The sequence below is a fragment of the Juglans regia genome, chromosome 10, assembly GCF_001411555.2.
Source record: "Juglans regia cultivar Chandler chromosome 10, Walnut 2.0, whole genome shotgun sequence".
Classification (NCBI taxonomy): domain Eukaryota; kingdom Viridiplantae; phylum Streptophyta; class Magnoliopsida; order Fagales; family Juglandaceae; genus Juglans; species Juglans regia.
In genome coordinates, this window is record NC_049910.1 from 10,600,612 (window position 1) to 10,626,296 (window position 25,685).

The following is a 25,685-nucleotide window of genomic DNA, read 5'->3' on the forward strand; positions in this document are numbered from 1 at the left end:
TTTGACACTACTGTAGACGGAAAAGGGCATTGGGAAGTTTTGAAAGTTCGAGATTCCACTTTGATGCAATTATTAGTTTCGGATGCACATTATGAATTGAGTGAAAGTTCGAGGAGGCAGAGTGTAATTAATCAAGATTACAAACATATGACATTGTATCAACATTACAAATAACTAAATCACTGAATACAACTGAACTAAGTGAGCTGTTTGACATTTGGGGCGGGTGGCCTAGGGTGAAAAGACATGTAATTAGTTATGCCTATTGTGAGATCATAAAATCTGAAATATTAACACTTTAATATGAAAATAAATTAGAATTATAAACAAGAAATTAAAATTACAAACACATATTAGAAATGAAAAAATTAAAAACTAAAATCTGACTAACCAAGATGAGATGGGGATCAAGATGAGAATATATGAGAATAGATCATTTGAATTTTGGTCATTGGGCTTCTGATTAGGATTTAGGCTTGAGGCTTAAGGCTTGAGACTTTAGGCTTGAGCTGCGAATATGACAATAAACTTATAAAAGCTAAAAAAATACAAGAAAAATAACTAAATATCAAAAATTATATAAACACAAAAAATAATTAAAGGACAATACAAATTGTACAAACCTATGGAAAATGGCAATGGTGGGTCCAATACCATGAAGTTATACTGCAGCGGAGGTAGACGTCGTCTCATATATTACTACAACAATTAAATTTGAAATTAATACTGATAAAATAAATATAAATAAATCAAAATAATAAAATAAAATCAACGATTACCAAATCCAGGCTGATCACCACCATTTCCTCCTCTATCTCCTTAAAGTCAAGAACATCTGAAACATGAATTTTCATTATGTTGATCCAATTATGTGTGCAAATCAATGCCTCAACAATGGTAGCAGACAATGAACTCCAGAATAAATCCAATATACGCCCTCTGGTACTAAAGGTTGACTTTAAGGCAACGGTACTAATAAGGATGACCAAAATACTGCGGGCTATCTCTCCAAGGACGAGATATTAATATGCGTCCTCCAGTACTAAAGGCTGACTTTGAGGCAACAATGCTAATAAGGAAGACCAAAATACTACAGGCTATCTCTCCAAGGACGAGATATTTCACAACATTGGTCTTCCACAATGCTAATATATCAAATTCTCGTGTATATGGGAGAAGATCCCCTGCCAAATATATGTCTACCTTTGGCTTCGCTTCAGAAGATTGACGGACTAGTAAGGGGTTCTATGAGGGGCTCTCACCCCACGCCAACCTATACTTTTTCCGTGCCCCGGCTTCTGGAGGAGGTGGTGGGGTAGATGTAGGTGTTGATGCATTACCACCCCTGATCACTGTAAATTCATCAAACAATTTACAAAGGGTTTCTCTAACCCTTGTCCCAATAAGCTCAGCTCATGTGTTCCAGTGCGCAAGTCTCAAACCATATATCATGCCATCAATCTTGATCTGAGGGTCAAGAGCAACAGCCACATATAATAAAATATTTAGCCTACTCAAATCTCCCAAATACTTGTTATATCTGACCATCATCATCAATGCGATCTCCCGCATCCTAATACGGTCACCCCTACACATTTCATCCAATTCTGCTTTCACCCTACATATTTGTTAACAAAAATCATTGGATGTATGGTACAAAGAATCAGATAACCTCAATGTGACCTCATAGAAAAGCAAAAAAAAATCTACAAAAGTAGTAACAACCTCCCAATTAACATATTTGACATATTGACATATTGATCCCTTGTGCTCATCAAAATATTTGACATATTGAATATTTTTATCACTCAATAATTTAAAGGTTGTCTTATATTCTTGAGCCTCATCCAACATCAAGAAGGTTGAGTTCCATCTTTTAGGAACATCAGTACAAAGACCATTCTTGGATGTTATGCCAGCATTTCTCATAGCAACCTTAAATTTCTCCAATCTAGCAAGAGAAAATCTCACAAATCACACAGTCGTTCTGACTCGTGCAACCGAGTCATCAACATCTTTCAACTCATCAGTCACAATTAAATTCAAAATATGTGCAGCACATCTAACATGCAAACAGTCACCATCTAAGATTGTCTTATTTCCCTCTCTAAGATAGGTCTTAAGATATCCTAATGCGACATCGTTAGATGAGTCATTATCAACTATAACTTTCAAAACCCGTGTCAACCTCTACTCATTTATTGCGGTCTCCAATGTCTTCCCAACCATCTCGCTCTTGTGATCGAAAATTTGACAAAACTTCACAATTTTTTTTGTGCAATGTCTAATCACAATCAATGAAATACAGTCAAATACATGTAATTATAATTTTGAACGAATGTCCAAGTATCAGTAGTGAGACAAATATCAGTAGTGAGACAAACTACTTGACCCGCCAATTTTCCCCTCAACAAGTCTTTTTCTTTCTTGTAATGTTTTTTAATATCCTTTTCCACTATGTGCTAAGAAGAAAGATTAAATCTAGGTTTCAAGCAATTAGAATATTCTTGGAACCATCTCCCCTCCACAAACCGAAAAGGTAGCTCTTCCGTGATAACCATACGAGTTAACTTTCTTCTACACTCGTCGGAATCATACTTAGTATACCCCTTCAATGTTGAACCTCCACTACTCCCATCTAACATTTTTTTTTTATCCAATCTCTAGTCTAGATTGACTCTTCTCTTGTAATGATTTTAATATTAGACTCTTCTTACATTGTTCTTATAAGTGGACCTTTAATTGTGATCTATCATGTTTCCTAGTGTGACATTCATAGAGTTTACCACAATGGTTACACTTTGCTTGGAGGTTATTGAGGTCACCACCTCTAGTTTGGTAAAGTGAGACCAAACTATGGAAACAAGTTTCTTGGTTTGTGTGGGCTTGGGGAAAGGGCAAAGTTCCATCTCCGTATGGTTAGGACTAGGGTCCGTGGGGTCAGTGCCAGGTGTAAGGTTAGGTATTGGGGTAGGAGTAGGAGAGCTATCATTAAAATCTACCGAACTAGACATTACTGATTCCCCAAAACAGTCAAAAATCAGAAATGAAAACATGTCACTAACATCAACAATCAACACCACAGATTCACACAACACCAAGGATTCACATAATGACATAACATCAATGATTCACGACCACTAATATAAACAGATTCACAGCCACTAATATCAATGATTCAAATGTATACTCATCAATTTTCAGCAATTAAAAAAGCATTCCATCCGTCCCAACCTCTCATGCATCATTCTAATTTTAAACCAGAGGTGAAAGCTTTATAATTGAAGTGAAAAAGATCATGATCTATCAATCAATTGCAATAAAAAAGATTACCAACTTTTAGATAAAATAGATTGATAAAAGTCACAATTTCATGTAATAAAAGTCACCATTGCAATAAAAAAGATTTCCAACAATTAGTTCAAAAAAAAATTGCAATAAAAGTCACCATTTCTTGTAAAGATATCCAATTCTCATAATGATCAAAATTCTTTATATTTTATAGCATTGAAACTTTTTATAACTCATTCTATGACTCATTCTATAACTTATTCTATAAATTAATTTAAGAATTTCAATTTTTAATCTTAAAATCTCTAAATTAATTTATAAAGGAAGTGACAGAAATCCTTTTTGAAAGGGAAAAACGTTTTAGGATACCCCACGATCCTATGCTGACCGAAAAACTTGATTTATCCTACTTTTTAGGATACCCAACTTTTTTATAGGAAAAAACTTAATTTATCCTGTGCAAAACCCTATAGCTTTTGAAAGGAAAAACTTTTTAGGATACCCACGATCCAAGATGACAAAAAAGGGATGAAAATAAGGAAAAAGAAAAAAAAAAAACTAAAGTGGAATAATAAGAAAAAGCAGCTTAATCCTCATCATTCTTTTACTGTTTTTACCACCTACTAGTTGTTGCCATTGTAATCAACAACGTTTTAGAAGTTGTTGCAGATAATGAATGTTGTAGGCTAGCTAGATCATGTCAATAATCTTGAAACTCCTTACATAATTAAGAATTTTCGATTGGCATCCTAAACTGATTTAGGATTCTAATATGAAATCTTAAAGTCATCAAAATACACAAAAAAATTAATACAAATATCAAAATATATGCACAAATCAAATCTCCATAGCACACAATTCATAAAGACACAATATCATCTTCCAACTCTTCCATTTAATCCCAATATTTTTCCAATCTCCATAACTCAAAAAAAAATAATAATAATAATAATTCGGAGTTCGGATTCGATTAACTTACTTTCGGCGATGGAGATGCAGGCGAATGACAATGGCGTAATGCGTACGATGAATGAACGACGATGGAGATGAGAGAGAGAGAGAGTTTTCAGAGGCTGAGGGAACAGAGAATGAGGTAAAGGGAGTCGTGCAAAAATAAAACGGCGTCGTTTTGGTATGGGGTGTTGTTTTATAAAAAAATCTAAACCATAAAACGACGTCGTCTATAGCTGAGGTTTTTTTTTCTTATATAACATATATAATATAAATAATATATATATATATATATATATATATATATATATATACAGGGTGGGGAAAAAACGGCAGGCTTGGCCCTCTCCAACCCTCATCTCAGCTAAAGGCCCCAGATGTTGACGGGGCCACCCACGCCCCACATCTAGCTGCATGGAGCCCCGCCCCGCCCATGCAGGGGTACAACAGATTGCGAGGTTTCGAATCTTTCGATGCCCATCTCTACTGTAAATAATAATAAAAAAGTGATAAAAAATTAATAATAAAATATTAATTAAAACATCTTACGTATTTTCCTTGGAGCTCACAACTTTCACCGCATCCCATAAAATTTCGTCTTCAAAATATTTTTCCAACCAGATCATAAAATCTCTCAACCTTTTTTCACATCGATCTCCTTCATCGTTTTCAAAGACACAGAGACAGAATGGCGAGTGCGTATGGCGATGCGAGCCAGAAGATAGACTATGTGTTCAAGATGGTGCTGATAGGGGACTCGGCGGTGGGGAAGTCTCAAATTCTGGCCCGGTTCGCTCGCAACGAGTTTAGCCTCGAGTCCAAGGCCACCATCGGGGTCGAGTTCCAGACTCGCACCCTCGTTATCCAGCACAAGAGCGTCAAGGCCCAGATCTGGGACACCGCCGGCCAAGAACGGTGCTCAACTCTCTCTCTCTAGAAACTTCCGCTTTCAACTTTTCTAGCTTCCTAGAATTCTGATTTAGTTCACCGATAGTGTTCGCTCGAGATCGATCTTGCTTTTGAGACTTGGTTCTTGAGTTTACTAATTTGTGCATATTCTTTTTTGATAATACTGGTTTGTGTATGGAATGCAATTCCAATCATCACTTCTATTTCCACGTCGAGTTTTATGAATCTTTATTATTAAGTGCGAAAGGCGCAACCCAATACATAGGAAGTTCGAAAAAATTTGTTACTCATGTTAGGTGCTTAAATTCCCGATCAGAATCAAGATCGTTGCATATTTTTTGTACATGAAAGAAAAGGATCGAAAGAAAATAAGATGTTTGTAGTTGAGAAATTGGTGTTTAGAGAAGTGGGTTGACCGTCGGTTATATAATTGGGGTGTATTATAATTTATCATATCTGATTAATCTTTTTGAATGCAAAAGCAGTCCCCTCTACTAAGGCTACATTTTATATTTGGAAGTTGGGGTGTTTAGGTGATTACATTTTTCAACTTCAATATTCCTTTTTGAGGGATAGAATTCAAATGCCCAAAATATGTTCGACATTTGTGCAGATATATTATTTGAAGAGTTAATTATATTTCCTATATGAACAACGGCTGTGTATAGTGTGTGTGAATCCTTCCTACGCCATTCTCTGGTACATGCCTCCCATATGTCTTTTGGTATGGTTTAAGGATGTATTTTTTTTCCACTAAGAACATAATAGCAACACAATTGCCGAAGAAATTGGATCGTTAGTAGACTCCAGATTGCTTAGCTTTATACTCTTCAGTTCAATGAGCGGGGCCCTTTGCAAACTTTGTTGCGGTATTTTTATTGTGAGTAGGCTTTGTATGGATCATGATTGAATCCTCTGTTAAGTTATTTTGAATAAACCGAGGCCTTAATTCAACTGACGATAATCTGATCATGTCTTTTGGTGGATTGAGCAGCTACAGAGCGGTTACAAGTGCATACTACAGGGGAGCTGTTGGAGCAATGCTGGTTTACGACATAACCAAACGCCAGACATTTGATCACATACCTCGTTGGCTGGAAGAGCTGCGTAGCCATGCGGACAAGAACATTGTCATCATTCTGATAGGGAACAAAAGTGATCTTGAGCATCAGCGTGCAGTCCCCACAGAGGATGCCAAAGAATTTGCTCAAAATGAAGGTCTGTTTTTCTTGGAGACCTCAGCGCTGGAAGCAACCAATGTTGAATCTGCCTTCTTAACTGTGTTGACCGAGATCTTCAACATTGTGAACAAGAAAAGCCTAGTTGCAGATGAAAACCGAAGTAATGGGAACCCTACATCCCTTGCTGGCAAGAAGATCATTATCCCTGGTCCTGCACAAGAGATCCCAACTAAGAGCAGTACGTGCTGTAGATTATTGTGATTTGATTGAGTTGAGGCTTCAAAATATGGGAATCTTCGTCCTGTGTTCATCACAGAGATTTTTTTAGGGGGTGTCTGGTGTATCTCTTGTATATTTTGCAGTGCTTCCGTGTGTTTGCACAGGCAGCTGATTACTCGCATGTTGTGAAATGGGAGAAAGAACTTAAGATAAGCCTAGTTGCAGATTGCTTGTTACCCATTTGTTGTCTGAGAAAGTTGCTGGGGATGGGAAGTACCTGTTCATGGAGGCCAGAGGGTTAGCGCTAACATATGGCAGCTATTACCCCATTGCCATTTATACTGTTTATTTAGTTTCCATAGGGAGTGGCTCCAAAATTACATTGACAGTTTGATACTCAAGCATCGTAGTGAATAATATAGAAAGCGACTTTCCAACTCTTCCATGATATACCATCCACAGTAATGTCATTCATTGTCTTTTTCATCATTATTTTTTACGTGGCATCAAATGATTGAACAAGTATTAGTTATTGAGTTTTGCTACACGACCTCCACCACACTCTATATTTTTTTAAATTTTTAAATTTTTAAATTTTTAAATTTTTTTTTTGAGTTTATTCTTTTTAAATTATTTCAAATTTTCTATTCATTATTCATATAATAAGTATTTGATAAAAGAAAAAAATAATAAAAATTAAAAAAAATATGGAGTGTTATGAAGTTGTAAAGATTTATTCTTAGTTATTTTCTATTTATTTACTAATAATTTGATGCCATATCAAGAAACAATAAATAGTTTTTTTTTTTTAACTTCAGTGTATTACTTTTGTTAGCATAACATAAAATATTCTCATTCATCTTTGTTATGAACTCAGTAGGTAGAATTCATTCTTGAAAACCGGCTTATAAGAAAATGGTATCTAGGGACTTATAAACCACTAATCAATCTCATACTTAGTTGATGTAGGATCATAACAACCATCACGCTCCGCAGCCGACGTCCACGGCTGTCCCAGCGCTCACATGGGCTGGCTGTGCGCTAGGTCTTTTCTAGCTCCGGACGAACCTGTCGTGCCAGCATCATCTCTCGTACTGCACGATTGCAACCGTGTCAACATAGATTGCATACATGGGGTGGTTCTAATACAATTTGTTATGAACTCACTAGGTAGAATTCACCCGTGAAAACTGGCTTACAAGAGAATGATGCCTAGAGGTTTACAAACCACCAACCAATCTCATACTTAGTCGATGTGAGATCGTAACAATCTTCAACTGTTTCTTTAGTTGTGAAGTTATTCTTCTAGGACTTTCAACATCTAGTCAGAGTATTGCGACAAAGATCAACTCGAATTCTGTGATGGACCAGGTCGTAGATTATATCCCAAATGCTGGATTTATGAAGTTCTTCTAGAATCGCGTTGTTTTTCAAACAAGTTCCAAATTCCATGCCATCTCAATAAGAGGCCACGTATAATGCTTTGTGCTGCAAAACTATGACAAACATCCAGGAATATGGTATGTAGAATTATTTCTAGACTAATAATTTTCAGCAACAAACTTGTAATTACTTGTTCTAGGGAATTGCGTTAGCATGACATGGCAAGGAAAATCGGAGTCCACAATGAAAAAGAATCAGTTTATCTAAACTAGCAAAATAAAGAACTTTACCAGAATGATCATGATAATATCCAATATTAGATTACACAATTATAATATAATACAGAAAGAAAAATAAATTAAATAACTTCAACTCTCAGATGCAAGTTTGCTAGTTTCTAAATTAAATAACTTCAACTCTCAGATGCAAGTTTGCTAGTTTCTATCTCAACATACTATTTCGAGCCATTTCCAGCCTCCATGTGAATTAAGAGCCTTTCAAGTAGTTCTTGGCAGTCAGTTGCAGTGACCATTACAGATAAACTGCTTCTACCCTTCCAGCATCCAGTGGCTATTGCTGACTCGTCCACTTGGGTAGAATCCAATGAGGCTTTGGGACCTACAGGAAGAAAAGTTACCGTTAGGCACTCACGTAAAGGAACACTGATCATTTTGACAACTTGGTAATGTATACCTTAGCCCAAAACAATAACACAATAGCCTAGCATTAGGTTTGATCCCTTCTGTCCAAACTCGGCATCAACAAAATCATCAAATTTAATAGTTTTATATTGCAGAAGATGCTTGAAGTCCACTAAGGCTGAGTACAGGATCTGTTTGTACTGTAGGGGAGTCGGTGATAATCCTTAAGAAGATACCCGGAATGCGGATCTACCTTCTCTGGATGATTGTCGTTCATGTTTTTTCAACCTTCCATAAGATCTTTCTTTGTTCTTCCTATATCATAAAACACCTCCTCATCCCATTTCTTAAAATCCAACTTCAATGCTTTTAGTTTACATTCCAAAACATGACTAGGAGTTGCTTGGAATGTATATGATGACCAACATTATATTTTCTTGCTCCTCAAAGCCTTCATATTTTAGCCACATATTTTCAAATTATAAATTTCTCCTCCCTACACCCAATACACCACAATCCGAAATCAAATTTCATTATGTCTAGTTCACACCAATGGACTCAACAACACTTGAACACGAGCACAATATGATGAAGTCATACATATTGTTTTATATATATACTTAGGATTTGAGTAGACCACTTAGAAAGTCCAAACTCTAGTGAAAAAGTGATTCTCGAGATTTTCACTCAAACAAACTTTTTGTTCGATTTTTTGGTTGTGACATTGTCAAGCTCTTTTGACCCCGTAAATATTGGCATTTGAAGATTCTTATGAAACATGGATTTGTAGATAATTGAGTTAGCGTTCCAACAACACCAATATCACCTCAATTCGATATTGAAATCAAAATTTATGACTGATTTAATCAGGCTAGATCGATCTCATCAAGTCTTACGAATTTGCAATAGTTACACCTTTTGTTCCAATTGCAACCTAAACTCTACTTAAACATATTTATAACTCAATTGGACTAAGTTTTGTCATAAAAACATGCCAACATATTATTTTTACACTAACACTATTGATGATGGATTATTCTTTGAAGAAAACAACAGAATCAACCCCTTTGCACTTGCCTTGAATCTGTAACTTTCTTTTGCCTCTAAAGTTGGGTATCGTCTTATGAGCTGTAAAGTTTCCACAGCAACCCGATCGGGTTCATCTGTACCATTTCTCATCCTCTTCCTGAAATAACCCCCGCCCCATTGGTATATTCAATAAGCTGATTCGGTAGTTTTACGCATGGCTAGCTCCTAGCGGACATTGGGCTTCTCCTGCATAGCTGTGGGGGGAAAAAATATCGCAAAGTAATCATCCGAGGAAATAAAAAACAGAATGTAGAGCACAAGAATTACTCCAGATGCAAATCATAAATTTAAAAAACTAACATATCATATAACATGTTGCATTTACGAAAGGGTATCAAGACAATCATCTTCTCCTCATAAAAACAAAGCAAAACAGAGAAGACGCAACATCCATTTCCCCGTAAGGCACATGCATTCTATCACTTTTGTATACCAATGCTGATACCTCAAATATCTTGGATCTAAAAACTGATGGCCTGATACCATCTGAAGTTACCTGGAAGAGGGGAAAGTTTGTGGAAGACGGCAATAAAAAAATGCTCTACTGTTTTGATCATGAGGCATTATCCTCATGCAGCAGTCAAGAGTAAAATTACAAACTTCCTCATCCAAGTCATCAGTCAGAGCTACAGGATCCTCTTAACGGCTGGAACCCATCTTCAGAATTTCTATTACCACCATTCTCAAGCTTTTCTCCCAATTCTGTATCATGGTTGTTCTCATTTCACTCCACAAAACTTCTGCCAGAAGGAAACATGCTGGGAATAATCACACTTCTGCGGTACAAGGGGACATCTTTGTAGGATACTAACTAGGTGCCCCTCCCTGTCACTTACCAGCATGTCCAAGTGAATGAACGAAGACTCATATTTGAAAGCAGCATGCAGATAGCCAAGCTAGACCACATTCTTATATCGTTGCCTTGCAATCATGCAAGGTTAACAATTTCTTGCTCTTGATTTGGGTAGAGGAAGCTATTTTCCAGGTAAATATCCAATTTGAACCCAGTCAATTGTCATGTACAACATCACTTGCTTCATACTAACTTTCTAAAGGATTAATTTTTTTTTTATTAATTCGAAAATTTTCAATTGATTTTATAACAAGCGATCACATGCCAAAAGCAACAACTTCAATATTAACCTATCGATATAACCAATGCAAACATTTTCCCGTCCAAAAAATAAAGGTTCTAGTAGACTAAATTGCTGGTCATTGCACCAAATCCATAAAAAAAGGCAATTGAAAAGAATGGACAAAACTAAGAGTAGAACAAGATCCTCTAAATTTAATTAGAAAGGCAAGCTTCCATTATGCACCATATTCAATTTCACCATTAACTTCATCTACTAGATTATTTTACTGATTGGTAAACAAGATTTTATTGATCATAAGAATAGGCAAGAGTCCAAGTTTGCGAGACATAGACATGAGTAACGCCTAAGCGTGCTAATTTAGTGATATAAGGAATTCATGAAATGTCATGCCATGAAAATTGATTACAATTGACTAGGGAAAATGCTATGCATCAGCCCCACACCAGCACACACTTCACATCACTTTTTTTTTTTTTTTTTTTTTTACACTCAATAGGTTGAGTGTGTGCTGGTGTGGGGCTGATGCAAATATTTTTCCATTGACTAATAGAATAAAGTACTGAAAAATAAGTTTCTAAATACATCCATTGACCGCTCTTGATTTTCAAAACTTTTTTTATTCATCTTCCTCCAAATACACTATCATACTAAGTTTTTAATCCGTTCCGGCTGAAACAGTAACCAGTACAGTGTGGGTGAATATTTCGTACCGGATGAAATTCTGATCATCTCGGTGCATTTCAGGTCATTCCGGCCGGAACGGCTATTTCGATCCGAAACCGTAAACCATGGCATTTTTTTAAACAATCTGAATCTGATGGCATTTTCGTAATTTACTCAATTTCCTACTTCCTCCATTTGCTGGCAGTGGCAGACGTCTCCAATCATGTCAAAGTTGCAATTCTTCAATTTCCTTTCAATGTTCAGAGCTGTGTCAGTGAGTGAGAAAGGAAACCTGGGCCTTTTTTTTTCTTTTTACTATTAGAGAAATGTTATATCTCTCGCTGGGATTAGTAATGTATTTTTTATGTGTTTTTGTTTTAAGTTATTTTTAATATAAATTTTTTTTATAATTTTTAATATTTTTAAAAAATTAAAATAAATTCAAAATATTATTAAAAAATATTTTTTTAATCACGAAATAAAATAAAAAATCATAAAAAATAATTTTTTATTTTACTTTGTAGTTAAAAAATATTTTTTAATGATTGTTTTTTTACTTTTTAATTAAGGAAATATTTTTAATAATGTTTTAAATTTATTTTATTTTTTAAAAATATTTTTTATTTTTTTAAAAATATTTTTTATTTTACTTCATGATTAAGAAAATATTTTTTAATATATATTTTTTTACTTTCTGATTAAAAAAGTATTTTCTTAATGATATTTTAAATTTATTTTTTTTAAATATTTTAAAATAATAAAAAATTTATATAAAAAATTACTTAAATAAAATACATATAAAATAACACCATACCTCCAACGAGAACTCCCAGCAAAAGCCCCAACGGGGCTTAAACATTATCATTTTTATTAAGAGAAATGATACTTGCAGTCGTGAGTGCGTAAGTAACGTGCAGTCATTTTAAAAAAAATAAATAAATATAAAACTCACAAAAAAAAATTAATTTTTAAATAATAGATCTATTCTTTTTTAAAATAACTATATAATACTTACATATTCTACGACTATACATAACATTACCATTTTATTAATCACATCCGACTTCTCATATTTATCTGCATAAATGCAACATCTCCATCACCGCATTGGGCAGCACGCATGTCTAGTCCCAACAACAAATGTTAAAGTTACCCATCTACTCCCACCATTTAATGAAAGTAAAAATAAAAATTGTTGATAGTAATGAATCAATGATACCATGACTTATTCTATTTTAAAGTTAACAGTAATAATATGATGCATTTATTTTAATAATATTATGTATTTATATTATTAGTTATCATTATATATATAATATATATCTATATAGTTAGAGAAATAATATTTAATATGCATCGCGCAATTTTTTTGACGAAAAAAATGAGCAAATATGTGAAATATGTAAAAGAAATTAATTTTTTAATGATAGATCACTATTTTTCAAAAGGATTGTGCGATACTTACATATTCCACCACTATATCAACATGAAAAAATCTACACAACCTCCACACACCACATTTTTTTAATTTTTTATTATTTTTTTTATCAAATATTTAATATATAAATAATAAATAGAAGAATTGAATTAGTTTAAAAAAAATAAATTCAAAAAAAATTAAAATTTTAAAAAAATGTAGAATGTGGAGGTTGGGAGGTTATATAGCATTGCTCTAAACCGAAATGAACATCGAAACGAAATTTAAAACATTGCTACCATAAACATATTGGAACCATATTCCATATCGAAGCAATTTAAGAATTGTCCCGAATGCCTCTCCAACAAGTTAGGAGGTCGATTACCCTTCTCAGCATCACCCAAGCTAACTCATCTAAGAAAAAGACTTCATTCTACAATTTCATGGCAATCTCACAATGAAATAGTAGATGGTCAATTGACTCTCCGCTCTTCTTGCACATACAACACTAATCCATAACTATGATTTGACATGTCCTTAAGTTGTCTAGAGTGAGCATCTTCCACAAGGTGCTGTCCATACAAAAAATGTTACCTTTAAAGGTGTCTTTTTATTCTAAATACTTTTCTATGGAAATGGATTTGTGTCCATACAAAAAATGTTACCTTTAAAGGTGTCTTTTTATTCTAAATACTTTTCTATGGAAATGGATTTGTGTTGTGCATTGTCATGGCTTGGTAGAAGAGCAGACTGTGAATTTACCTTAGTTAGAAGGGCACCAAGAAATCTTGTCTTCCACTCCCCCCAACAAGCGAATTGAGTACACTATGCCATTGAACTTCGAAAAAACGTCAATTTCTCAATCTTGTGCATCTCTAAAAAAATGTAACATTCAATTGGGGAATACCATTAGAGATGATTAATAAGTCCACAATCCAAGCTTCTTTCACTCTTGATATATCATAAACTTATGAATAAGGCCTCGTTCATTTTCATAACTCCTCTCAACCCGTCTCATCTCATCTAATCATTATAACTTTTTCAAATTTTCACACAAAATAAAATAAACAATTCAATTTTTTTAAATCTCAAAACAAAAATAATATTAAAAAATATATTCTAACAATATTTTATTCAACTTTTAACATTAATCTCAACTTAAATCAACTCAACTTATCTCATCTCATCTGTGAAAACAAACAAGGCCTAAGTTTTCTTAAATGCCCTATCGCCACACAATACATCATGCCAAAATTTAATTTTGGATCCATCACCCACTATAAAGCGAAAATTTCTTGAATATGTGTCTCACCCTCTTCTTATAAGTTATATTCTTCCATAAACCCACTCCATAAGGCCCACTCAACTCATTGGAGCACCATCCTCCTCATGGTTCTCCATGCTTCAATTCGATAAATATCCTCCACAAGGCCCCCCCATTCATTGTGGTATCTTCATAGCTATTTGCCAAGCAAGTCTTTGTTGAAAGATTGCAAGTTCCAATACCCAATCCTGCTTCTTGAAGTGGAGGACATATTGTGGCCCATTTCACCAGGTGAAGTTTCAACTCGTCATTTATCCCTACCTTTGACAAAGACATTTTGGGGCTTCAATATTAAATTCTCCATCACCTTGCTCAATCGATTCGCCAAAACTTTGGAGAGAATCTTGTACATGCAACATTTTTCGTAGGGACAACATCTCTGGACAAGATACTCATTATAGATAACTTAAGGAAACTTTGGGTAATGGTGTTGGACTGGTGTTGTATTTGTAAGAAGAATGGTGAATCAGTAGATCATTTGTTTTTACACTGTGAGGTGGCCAGGACCATGTGGGGTGATTTTTTCGCGAGAACTGGATTGTTATGGGTCATGCCTCTTAGACTGATGGATTTCCTAGAAAATTGGTGAGGCCTCCGAGGCAACTCACAAGTGGCAGCAATCTGGAAAATGGTTTCTAAATAAGAAAGAGGTGATTGTTTCTACACTTAAGAAAACTAGACATGGTTTCGGGTGAGGCTACTTCATGACTTAACTGCAATTCTGATCAACTCGCAGGCCGTAAAGAATTTTGAGAAAACTCTGTCTCACGATGGAACAAAGAGAGCATCTTTTATTTTATAGAAGAGTATTACACGTTTACTTACAAAAAAAGGAATGAGTTATACAAGCAAAAACAAAGTTGTACATGCCAAGAATAAAATGATTACAAGCTGTAAATAAGGGATGCAGCAGAATTTCAGAAAATTAGACAGGTTTTTGGTGGCGTATGCCGTCATCTTGAGAAGAATGATTATTACTCCCCCTCAAACTTGTCTAGGGAGATGGACAAAGGCCAAGTTTGAATTGTAAGTCACAAAAAATAGCTTTGTAAAAATGTCAGTGAGTTGATGAGATGATGGTACATAGCGAGTCTCAAAAGTGCCAAGGGAAAATTTTTCACAAACAAAATGATAGTCGAGCTCGATATGTTTAGTCCAGGCATGAAATACGGGATTAACAGACATGTAAAGCACTGATGTTATCACAGTGAAGGATTGGGGGGCCGAGGAAGGAAGATGTCGAGGTCACAAAGGATGAAGGAAAGCCAAGTGAGCTCAACAGCTACAAAGGCCATGGAACGGCAGCTTCAGCACTAGAATGAGCAATAGTGGCATGTTTCTTAGCATTCAAGGAGATGCAGTTCCTGCCAAGGTGCAAAACCCGGTGGTGGACCGATGGGTGGAAGGGCAACCAACTCAGTCAACATCTGAGAAAGCATATAGATCAAATGAGCTGGTCTTGAGTAGACGGATGCCAAGGTGGGCGATGCTGTGAACATGGTTCCTATATGCATGTGCTGGTGCATTTGGCGGGAGAGAAATGATAGAAGCTTCGAAAATTGTGAGAGAACAATGGATGAGCTTAAAGCTTTCTTTTTTAAAACTTTGTTCTTATGGGCAGGGGCTATTGTTTGTAATGGGCTAAATGTCCATGATCTCCTTTTTCTGATAATAAACTCTAATCAGGTTTTTTCTCATGTATACACTCTGTGTACTTGGGCTTAGCCTACTTCTATGAATAAAATTTCTTGATTACCTATAAAAAAAAATTAAAAAAAAAAAAGAAATATAGTGGGATGAAAGTGGGATGGCAATGTAGTATATAGAATTCTCCATTGCTTAATGTCAGAAGTTCTGTGTTGAGTAGTCTCTATACATTGAATATACTTCTTATCATGAAAAGAGAAAAAATAAAGTCAGTCGTTACTGAATTTATTGCAGAACCTAAGTTTGGAAGAAACCAATTCCTGCTAAAATTTAACATATACTGTAGCAAAGACAGACAAGAAAGACAAAGCGCACTTAAATTATAGATTTTATAGTCATAATAGGCTTGGAGTGAGTGAATACACTAGGACTAGATTCTGGCATGAGTTATTGTGCGACGAAAATACCCTCAAGGAAGGATTTCCATAGATATAATATTGCATGTGCGCAGGAGGCCTCAATGTCTAAACTATTGAGGTACCAAGGCAATGTTTAATAGCCTCCACTTTGCCATCAGTGACCTTAAAGAATGAAAATTAAAAGAAACACAGCAGCTTGTGACAAAAATAATGACCAACAATGGTAGCAAGGTCATCCATCACTGCACTACAATTGCAAAGTTAATTATGCGCCTCAAAGCTTGAAGAGATTTCATGAAGTCATTTTCTAACTGTGATCGGATGTCTGAAAAAAACTGGCTACTGCAAAACGTAAACGTATGGAAAAATATGACCTGGTCATCAAATAAATGTTAATGGAATCTTGTAAGATTAATCATGATTCCAAAAGATTTTGCATAGCATGGGAAAAGGCAAAAGACTTCCACTCTTTTAATTTTTTTGGTCTCATTAGAGGCAGGAGCCCCACTGTCATATAACATATATTTTATTATATTTCCTATAAATGTGGTGTGGGGGATGGAGGAGGAGGGGTATCTTAACCTGAATTTTAACTCTTTGAAAGGCTTCGGTGGATGTTGGCTGCTTACATGCATTGCCGGCTACTTGTTTTCGACCACTTAGCAAACATTCTCTACAGTTTTTATATAGTAGAAAACAGGCCTATAACAGCACAATTAAACGAATACAGAGATTCCAACTTCTCTGCTATCTGATATAAATCACTTCAATGGCCATTGTTAATAGAATATCAAAACACACCAATTTTAAAATTACCTTGAATTGATTCTAAAAGCAGCACCAATAGTTTCCGAAGATTGTTTTATTTTTATTTTTTATTAAGTAATGGTTTCCGAAGAACTTCCATGAAGGAGTCCCACTCCTCAGGGGACAGTATCCCTTGTTCCTACCATCACCCAAAAGAAGGGAGAAAGGCAAGTATTCATATTCTCCAAACATCTCATCTCATCTCATCTCATCATTACAACTTTCCTAACTTTCAATATAAAATAAAATAAATAATTCAACTTTTTCAAATCTCAAAATAAAAATAATATTAAAAAATATACTCTAATAATATTTTATTTTATTTTTTAACTTTAATTTTATCTCATCTCATCTCATCTCCGAAAACAAAACGACAGAAAGAGCTAATAAATGATATCACGACCAGAACCCGTTTTGAATAAATGAATAACACCCACAAAGTAAAGAGATAGTACCTTATAGTATGCATCAAATGCGGGTTTTGGGTGGCGAAGGGCTGCCTGCCTATTCGAATTCTCATTGTCATTGTTGTTGTTTGGGTTTTTGCTGTTGTCGGACGACGGGTCTGAATTGTGGCGCTTCCAAACGTTCTCTCTACTCTCCTTGAAATGCATTCTCTGCGTGCGAGCTCTTCCTTTACCTCCCATTTTGCACACCGTGAGTTGCTGCCGCTGGGTTCAGGTCAGGGTTTTGGTTTGGGTTTATTCCGGATAAGAAAATGACAGGTTCTTACTATTTATTTATTATTATTTTTATTTATTTTAATATTTTTTACTTAACAGTTAATTATTAATAAAATTATATACTTTTTTAATTTTTTTTAATAATTAAAAATGTTAAAAAAATATGTAAAAAAATGATAAATAAATAAAAAAAATTAGAAATGAACTATGAATAATAAATAAATAGTAATAGAGTAATAAGTCAATTACTACCCAGACAGATATATCGCATTGCACAAATGAATAAATACATGAATAAATAAATCTCGTCAGTTCTTTTCCCAATAGAATATATTCAATAAATATATTTTTACTTTTTTTTTAAACTATTTTTACATGAGTTATATACAAAGCACTTTATTTTTTATCTTAAATTTTATCATTTCTAATCAATTATGTTGATGTAACATATTTTAAATTATTTTGCACATCAATTATTTAAATTGATAACTAGTTAAAATATATAATATCAATATATATTTAATATAAAAAATTATATTTTTAATATTTATATAAATATATTATATATAGATATATACAATTTGTTAAAAACTTGAAATTGAATTCAAGTTAATAGATTGTCTTGATCTTTTAGGCTAACCTTTATATAGGAGGTCAGGACAATACAATAATCATACAGTAAGTCACATATTGCTTAAGTATGACTATTGTATTGCATTAACTTCTTATATAAAAGTTGGTTTAGGGAGTCAAAGTAATCCAAAATACAACTTCAATGAATTTATAGAACCAATAGGTTATTGGGTTGAGCCGGGGGCAGGACGAAGTGCAGTGTCAACCCCAACCCTGGAATCTCCCCAACATGGTGTGGGGCGGGGGGCGAGGAGGGGGTGCAGTGCTGGTAGCACCCCTACCATAGACCATTTTCACTTATTTTTCATCATGTTTTTGCTAATAAAGCTTGATTCATTTTTTTCATCAGTATGAGTCCGAGCCCTTTTGATTTTTCTGGTTAACATATTGATTTCAATGATTTTAGAGTCAAGTTGGGGGTTTTGTCTTTTGGGAATCCCCACAAAAAAATTTTGAAGCTAGTGTCAAGAGCCTTGCATACTAATTTTGAGAGTTGAAAAGAGATCATATGGTAAGATGGGACAGTGCTTACTACTGATCTGATCAACATTGTTCTCCCTGCTTGTGATAAAAGTTTTGATTTCCAATCTTTCAGTTTTTTTCCCACTTTACTCAGCATTTCTTTGTAGTCTTCTTTTTTATTCTTACTAAAGGAAGTTAGCAAGCCCAAATATTTTATTCTCGTCGAAGATGCTTTATTGGGTTGAGCCGGGGGCAGGACGGAGGGCGGTGTCAACCCCAACCCCCTGTACCGGGACGGGGTTGGAAACTTTCCCCCCCACATGGTGTGGGGTGGGGGGCAAGGAAGGGGTGCAGTGTTGGTAGCACCCCTACCATAGACCATTTTCACTTATTTCTCATCTTTTTTTTTGCTTAATAAAGCTTTATTCATTTTTTCTATCAGTATGAGTCCAATCCCTCCTTATTTTTCTGGTTAACATATTGATTTCAATGATTTTAGAGTCAAGTTGTGGGTTTTGCTTTTTGGGAATCCCTACCAAAAATTTTTGAAGCTAGTGTCGAGAGCCTTGCATACTGATTTTGAGAGTTGAAAAGAGGTCAGATGGTAAGATGGGACAGTGCTTGCTACTGATCTGATCATTATTGTTCTTCCTGCTTGTGATAAAAGTTTTTATTTTCAATCTTCCAGTTTTTTCCCCACTTTACTCAGCATTTCTTTATAGTCTTCTTTTTTGTTCTTACTAAAGGAAGTTAGCAAGCCCAAATATTTCATTCTCGTCGAAGATGCTTTGTAAGGAAGCCATTGAGTTATGGTTGATTTGGTTGCTGGATTTGTATTCTTTGTGATGAAGATCAAGGATTTGCTCAAGTTTATTTTTTGTCTTAACCACTACTGATACTTTGCTAAACTTTAAGAGATAACTTGAGTATATCTTTCTGTCGCTTTTGCAAAAATAATTGTCATCTGCGAAGAGTAGGTGCGAGATGGGTGGACTGTTTCTATTGATTTTTATTCCTTCAAGAGTACCTTGCGCTTAAGCTTTTAACAGAATTATTGATAATACATCTGTGACTAGTATGAAGAGAAATGGCAAAATCGGATTGCCTTATCTTAGTCCTCTTTGTGCTTTAAAGAAACTTCTTGGTGTGACGTTTATAATGTTGGAGATGGTTGTAGTTGCTATATACTCTTTTATCAGATTTATATATCCTTAACTATATCCCAATACTTTTATTACAGTAGAAGAAAAAACTCTCATTCAACTAGGTCGAAAGTCTTTTCTATAGGGAAAAGCTTCCAAACGGATGGGTTTAAAACCCAATTTCACACCTAACCAATAGATAGACGACACATAGCTACTCCAAGAAAATGAAAGCTGAAGCCGCGTACACCCAATTTTGCTCTCCCTCCCCATCTCTGCACTTGAGCTTCACCTAGAAAAATAACTCTATGACTCATGACGATGTCATATAATTGAGTCGTCTTGTTCCTCTGGAAAGCAGCAAACTCAAACACGGAATCAAAACAAACAGTTGCAGAAGTCATCTTGGTGAATTTGGTGTTTTTCTTCCTCAACCACCATCACTTTACTTCACTTCCAATCCAGCATCTGCACAAACAAAACATATCCGATTCAATTTTAACTTCGTCTGTGATAGATCAGTTGCTTCTAAACAGCCGCTTGTGCACAACCTTTCTATGAAAGACTAGCTTGCAGATGTCCTTACGAAACCTTTGCATTCTCCTTGTTTTGTCCTCTTACGTACAGTCCAACCTCATCACCACTACCCTACCGTTGAGTTTGTAGGGGTGCATGTGTTTAGTGAGACATCATTTTATAAGAGACTCAATTCAATCTTCATAAAAAGTTCAATGTATTCATTTTAGAGCAGTAGTAATAAACTAACAATCTATTTATAAATGGTTCGTCGTCGTGAGTCGTGGGGTTTTTTTTTTTTTTTTTTTTGAAAAAAGCTTGAGTGTAGAGATGGAAAAAGGAGAGCGAAATTGGATGTAGGCGGGGTCAACCTTCATTTTCTTATAGTGCTTACGTGTCGTTCATCTATTAATTAGGTATAAAATTAGATTTTAAACTCATTCACGTGGAATCTTTGCCCTTTTCCATATCGTGCTTTGTGACTGTTCGACCCATTTTTTTCAATTTTCCTTTTAAAATAGTGGGATATCTCATGAGCGATTATGTTATTTTCTTTTATCTTTCCGCCCGACACAAAAGCTTTATGAGGGGAAAGCTGGTGAGTTGACAAACAAAAAGAAAACTGATTGTTTCCTTTATAGGATACGGACAAGTCCAATATCGGTGACTTTATTTATTGGGGATCTCTTATCCAAAAAGGTTTGCCTACGTGGCAAATTATTGCTGCATGAACCATTCAAGTTGGGCGGTAAAAGTTAAAACTCAAAAGAGAATTGTTCTTCAATCTGCCTCTGATCTCTTGAAGTATTCCGGGGTGCTGATCCAATGCTTGGCCGACCCATGTTTTCCATTTTCGGGCTCAAAGTAAATATAATTAGCTAGTTAGAATTAGATGACAGATTCTAGAAGCCTTATACCATATATTTATGTAATTAATATGTCATTTATTATTTTTAATATTTTCTCTTAAAATATATATATTTAGAATTATAAAAATAATAAATCACACATTAATTAAATAAAAATATATGATGTAAGATTTTTTTTATAATATTTTAGACCCTAGCCGAAGATATCATTACCAAAGGTCGAAAAGTGGACAACAACATCAAAGGCATTGCCGGATCGATCATGGACAATAATAATTCATTTACGTTGCTATTCTTGAATAAAAGAATTTGTATTTGGGTTGGAGTTCGAATTTTAAAAAGTAATTTGTTTTGCCTTTGATTTTAAACATGATCTAAATGAAGGATATCGATTTTGATTTTGAATAATTCTACATACAATTATGAAATGCATAAACATCGAGTAATCGTTTTAAAAATGAATGGGGTCTACTATTAAAAAATAAAATTTTTTTTATGTAGATCTCATGTTTTTATCATTTTTTTCAAAACGATTATGCGGCGTTGCATAATTCACGGTTGCAAATATTTTTTCTTTTAGATTTTAAAGACTCAAATTAAAAATTTCTCCCCAAATCCATCTATCCAAACATACCACTAAGAGTATAGTTTATTTGCTATCAATTAAACTTCCATAAAATTAGATCGAGAAATGTTATATATATAATTTAATATGTAAGATTTAAATTTTAAAATTTATCTTTCAAATCAAATTATGTTATATATATATATATATATAAATGTTACTTTGTGTGTGTGTGTTATATACAAGACTTGAGAATATATAGAGTTATTCAATTGGTCTATTTGGAATTAAGCTAATGTGTTAGATATTCCATATCCCCTTCACACATAACTAAGAAGTTGGTCTGACCATTGTAAGCAATCGAATAGAGATCATATAATTATTGAATAACACGCGCGTCATACAACTGATATATATATATATATATATATATATATATATATATATATCATAACTCAGAAGTGGTGGGAGTTCATCCTAATGTGGACCACTTTATTGATGGCATAATATTTTATTGCACCGGCCATGCATATATATTTCGGAAGGAAAGATTTTTGTATAATTTTCTTCATCCTAGCTGGGTGGGAGCTGATGCATGATGTGATGATTATTGACCGACCAGAAGAAAGTTGCTTAGAACGTATCACATTCTTAGTTCTTTTAATTTTTCGAACTAGATACTAGGAGGGTGACATGATCAGGGGTTGGTATCAAAACTTTAATTTGGAATTACATTGCAAATGTATTTTGGCCTACTTTTGTAAACTATATAGATCAAATTAATGAGCAATATTACTCTTCATTCTTGATCTTATCATCTTCCGTCATTCTGATTGAAGTGACTCATATCGATCTCTGATCAATCACTTGAATGAAAATCATTTAGAATATAATGTGTTAGTTAGTTATTTTATATATATATATATATATTTATATTGTTAAAATGGAGGGGAGCCCACGTGGGGCTGACCCCCTCCTCTTCTGTGTGTAACGCATGGCTTTAAGCCGTGGATTACTTGCTTGTAACACATGGCTTAAAGGCCAAGCATTACTATCATTTAAATGGCAATTGAAGGCTGGCATGCCGTGTGGGGTGGGCTATAGATAGCCCTCCTCAAATGGTTTTTTTTATCATCTGAAAACACAAAACTCTCTCTCCTTTTGTTCTTTTTTTGAAATAGTATTTAGGCTGTAAATGTGTTGAGAGTTACTCTAGTCTATACTACGTAGTACACTTCGCCACTAAGAGGAGACGCTTGAGGTTTGCTAAACTGAATAAACTTGTGGAGCAACTTAGTAAGTTGTGCTTGAGGTAATTTTCTCTGTGTTTTCTAACATTGGTATCAGAGCTATTTTTTAGTTGATCCCAGTTTATATTTTTTCTTGCATATGCTTGAATTTTGGGTGCCATTTTTTGTCCTCTATTAAAAAAAAAAAAAAAGGTCGTTCAGTATGTGCACACCAGTGGGGTTGCCACAGTTTTTGAAAATATGGGATGAGCCGCCATGAGCAATGAAGTACTGCGCGCACCATCGTGAGGTGCTGCACGCACCAAACAAGGTGTTGCCTCACCACTCGAGGTGCAGCTCTGTTAGGGACTCTGGTTAGGTCCCTAAACACTATGATCTTCACACCTAGAATCTCCTTGTGATGAACGAGTGCCCATTCCTCTCTTGCTTGGTTATTGAACAAATATCACAAAGATGGCAACTTTGTTAAGGTGATGTTAGGTGTTTAGGTTCGAATTGGCGTGTGGAATGTTGGGAAAGATGATGGAGTATGTGGGCTACAATGGATGAAGGAGGCGCACGACAATGGTGGCAATTAGGGTTGGCGCCACATAGGGTTTAGGTTTAGGGTTGCATGATGGAAGATGGGATTAGGGTTTGATGTTGGGCGGCTAGGGTTGGACAACCACAAGTGATGGTTTGATTTATGGGTTGAGAGATTTTAGGAAGGATTCCTAAAATCTTGGAACTTCAATAAGGAAAGGATATGGCCGGTTATGGGAAAGGATATGGTCAACTAGGGTTCCTAAATTATTGGAACTCCAATATGGAAAGGGAGGTGGGTGGCTAGGGCAAATCCAATTAAGGCAAGTGATGGCCGAAAATTGGATTTGAATTCAAATGAGAGTGTGTTTCGGCTAGGGAAAACACTCAAGGGGGCGACACTTAGGTGTTTAAATGGATCAAATGAGGCACTATGATGGTCTCAACATGAACATAAAATGAACACAAACAATCTCAAGAACAATCAAAGAACACTTTAATAACAAAGTTCACAAATTAATAAGAACAATGGATAGTAAATGGAAGACATGATGATGGATGAAAATTACTCATAAGATTGATAAACCGGATCACACTTATTCATGAATTGCACTCCAAAGAGCCCAAGTGCCAAGCACCGAAGTTATTGATTTCAAGAACAAAATCGTCCCAAAAGGAAATTGTCAAAAGATGTAAAAGAAAAGACTAAGGGTCCTATTTATAAGAGTTACAAATTGGAAACCCCCAATAGGTCTATTGGAAATAAATAATAATAAAATAAAGAAATAAGATAGTGGCATTGACCAAGCTTGGCAGTGGCATGCATAAGCCCATGGTGGGCTAGAATGGTGCATGATGGTCTTCGGGTTGGTCCATGGCTAGGTGGCACCACATGACTTGCTGATGGGCATGGCATGGTGCTATGCACAGGCCTATTGATGGGCATGGCCTGGTGCAATGCAAGGTCTGCTGATGTGAGTCATGGGTGCGTGCTGCATGGCCCAGTCATGGGTGAGTGCTGAATGGCCCAGGCTACAAGGGCGTGCGCAGGTGTGCGCGCTGGGCTGAGTAAGGGGGGTGCAGGGCTGTTTGCCTAGGCATGCACATGCGCTTGCGCATGCCAAGCCATGCAATGTGCGGCGCGCAACTGCTAGCCTCGTTGGCCCGCATGTTGGGTGCCCCGTGCATGTCAATGCGCGGGCCAAGGCATGTGTAGGCCAGCCATGGTGCTGCCCTTGCCTTCCAAGGGCAGTGTCAAGGCTTGACCCGGGGCTACTTTTCTAGGGTTTTAACAAGCTCGCACCAAGCAGGGTTCAACGCGCACCATAGTGGTGCTGCATGCACCAAAGATGTGGTGTGGTGCCACCTTTGTTTTCTCTGAATAATGCCATATATGGGTGGCTCAAGATGAGGTAAACTGCAAATGCGGTTGTCCGCAATTTTTTCTGTGGCTGAGATGGTGATAGTGATTGCCTATGGCGACGGCAGTTGCCTTGCTACAAGGAGTGGCACTATTCCAACAATGCCCTACCGAGAGGTTGAAGATGACTTTTAAGTCATTTGGGCTAGTAATTTGGGCTAGGTTTGGGCCCTCCAGCCCATTAGTTTTTTTTTTTTTTTTAAAAACATTTGGGCTAGGCCATTTGGCCCTTATGTGTTAAAAAAAAAAAAGGTGGTCTAGGCCATTTTCATGGCCCAGTATTGTATGAGCCCATTTTTTTTAACACAAAATAAAATATAAGGGATGGAAGTGGCACCCCTGGGATTCGAATCTAGGATCACCAACTAAACAAGGGTAGCGCGCACCATTGGGTTGCAACTTTCCTTTAGTTTAGGTGGAGTTTTAAATGTGTTTATTATACATTTATTTTGTATTATAAAAAAAATGCATGATTTAATATATGCTTAGATATATTGTTATATTACATGCGATCTTTTATTTAATGTTTCAGATTAAATGTGATTACATGTGAATATATGGTTAAATTCATGTTATTTGTTTTAT

At 35.4% G+C, this 25,685-nt stretch overlaps 1 protein-coding gene and 1 pseudogene across 1 annotated transcript; one reads left to right on the forward strand and one right to left on the reverse strand.

The window, feature by feature from the left end:
- The first annotated feature begins 4,804 nt into the window (after nt 1–4,804).
- LOC109007615 (ras-related protein Rab11D-like) lies at nt 4,805–6,999 on the forward strand. The gene is made up of 2 exons (XM_018987363.2): nt 4,805–5,157; nt 6,146–6,999. The coding sequence occupies exons 1-2, from the start codon at nt 4,931–4,933 to the stop codon at nt 6,591–6,593; spliced, it is 675 nt and encodes a 224-aa protein (XP_018842908.1). The 5' UTR covers nt 4,805–4,930; the 3' UTR covers nt 6,594–6,999.
- A 9,247-nt stretch (nt 7,000–16,246) lies between these two features.
- LOC118349602 lies at nt 16,247–17,724 on the reverse strand (annotated as a pseudogene).
- Between the last annotated feature and the right edge of the window lie 7,961 nt (nt 17,725–25,685).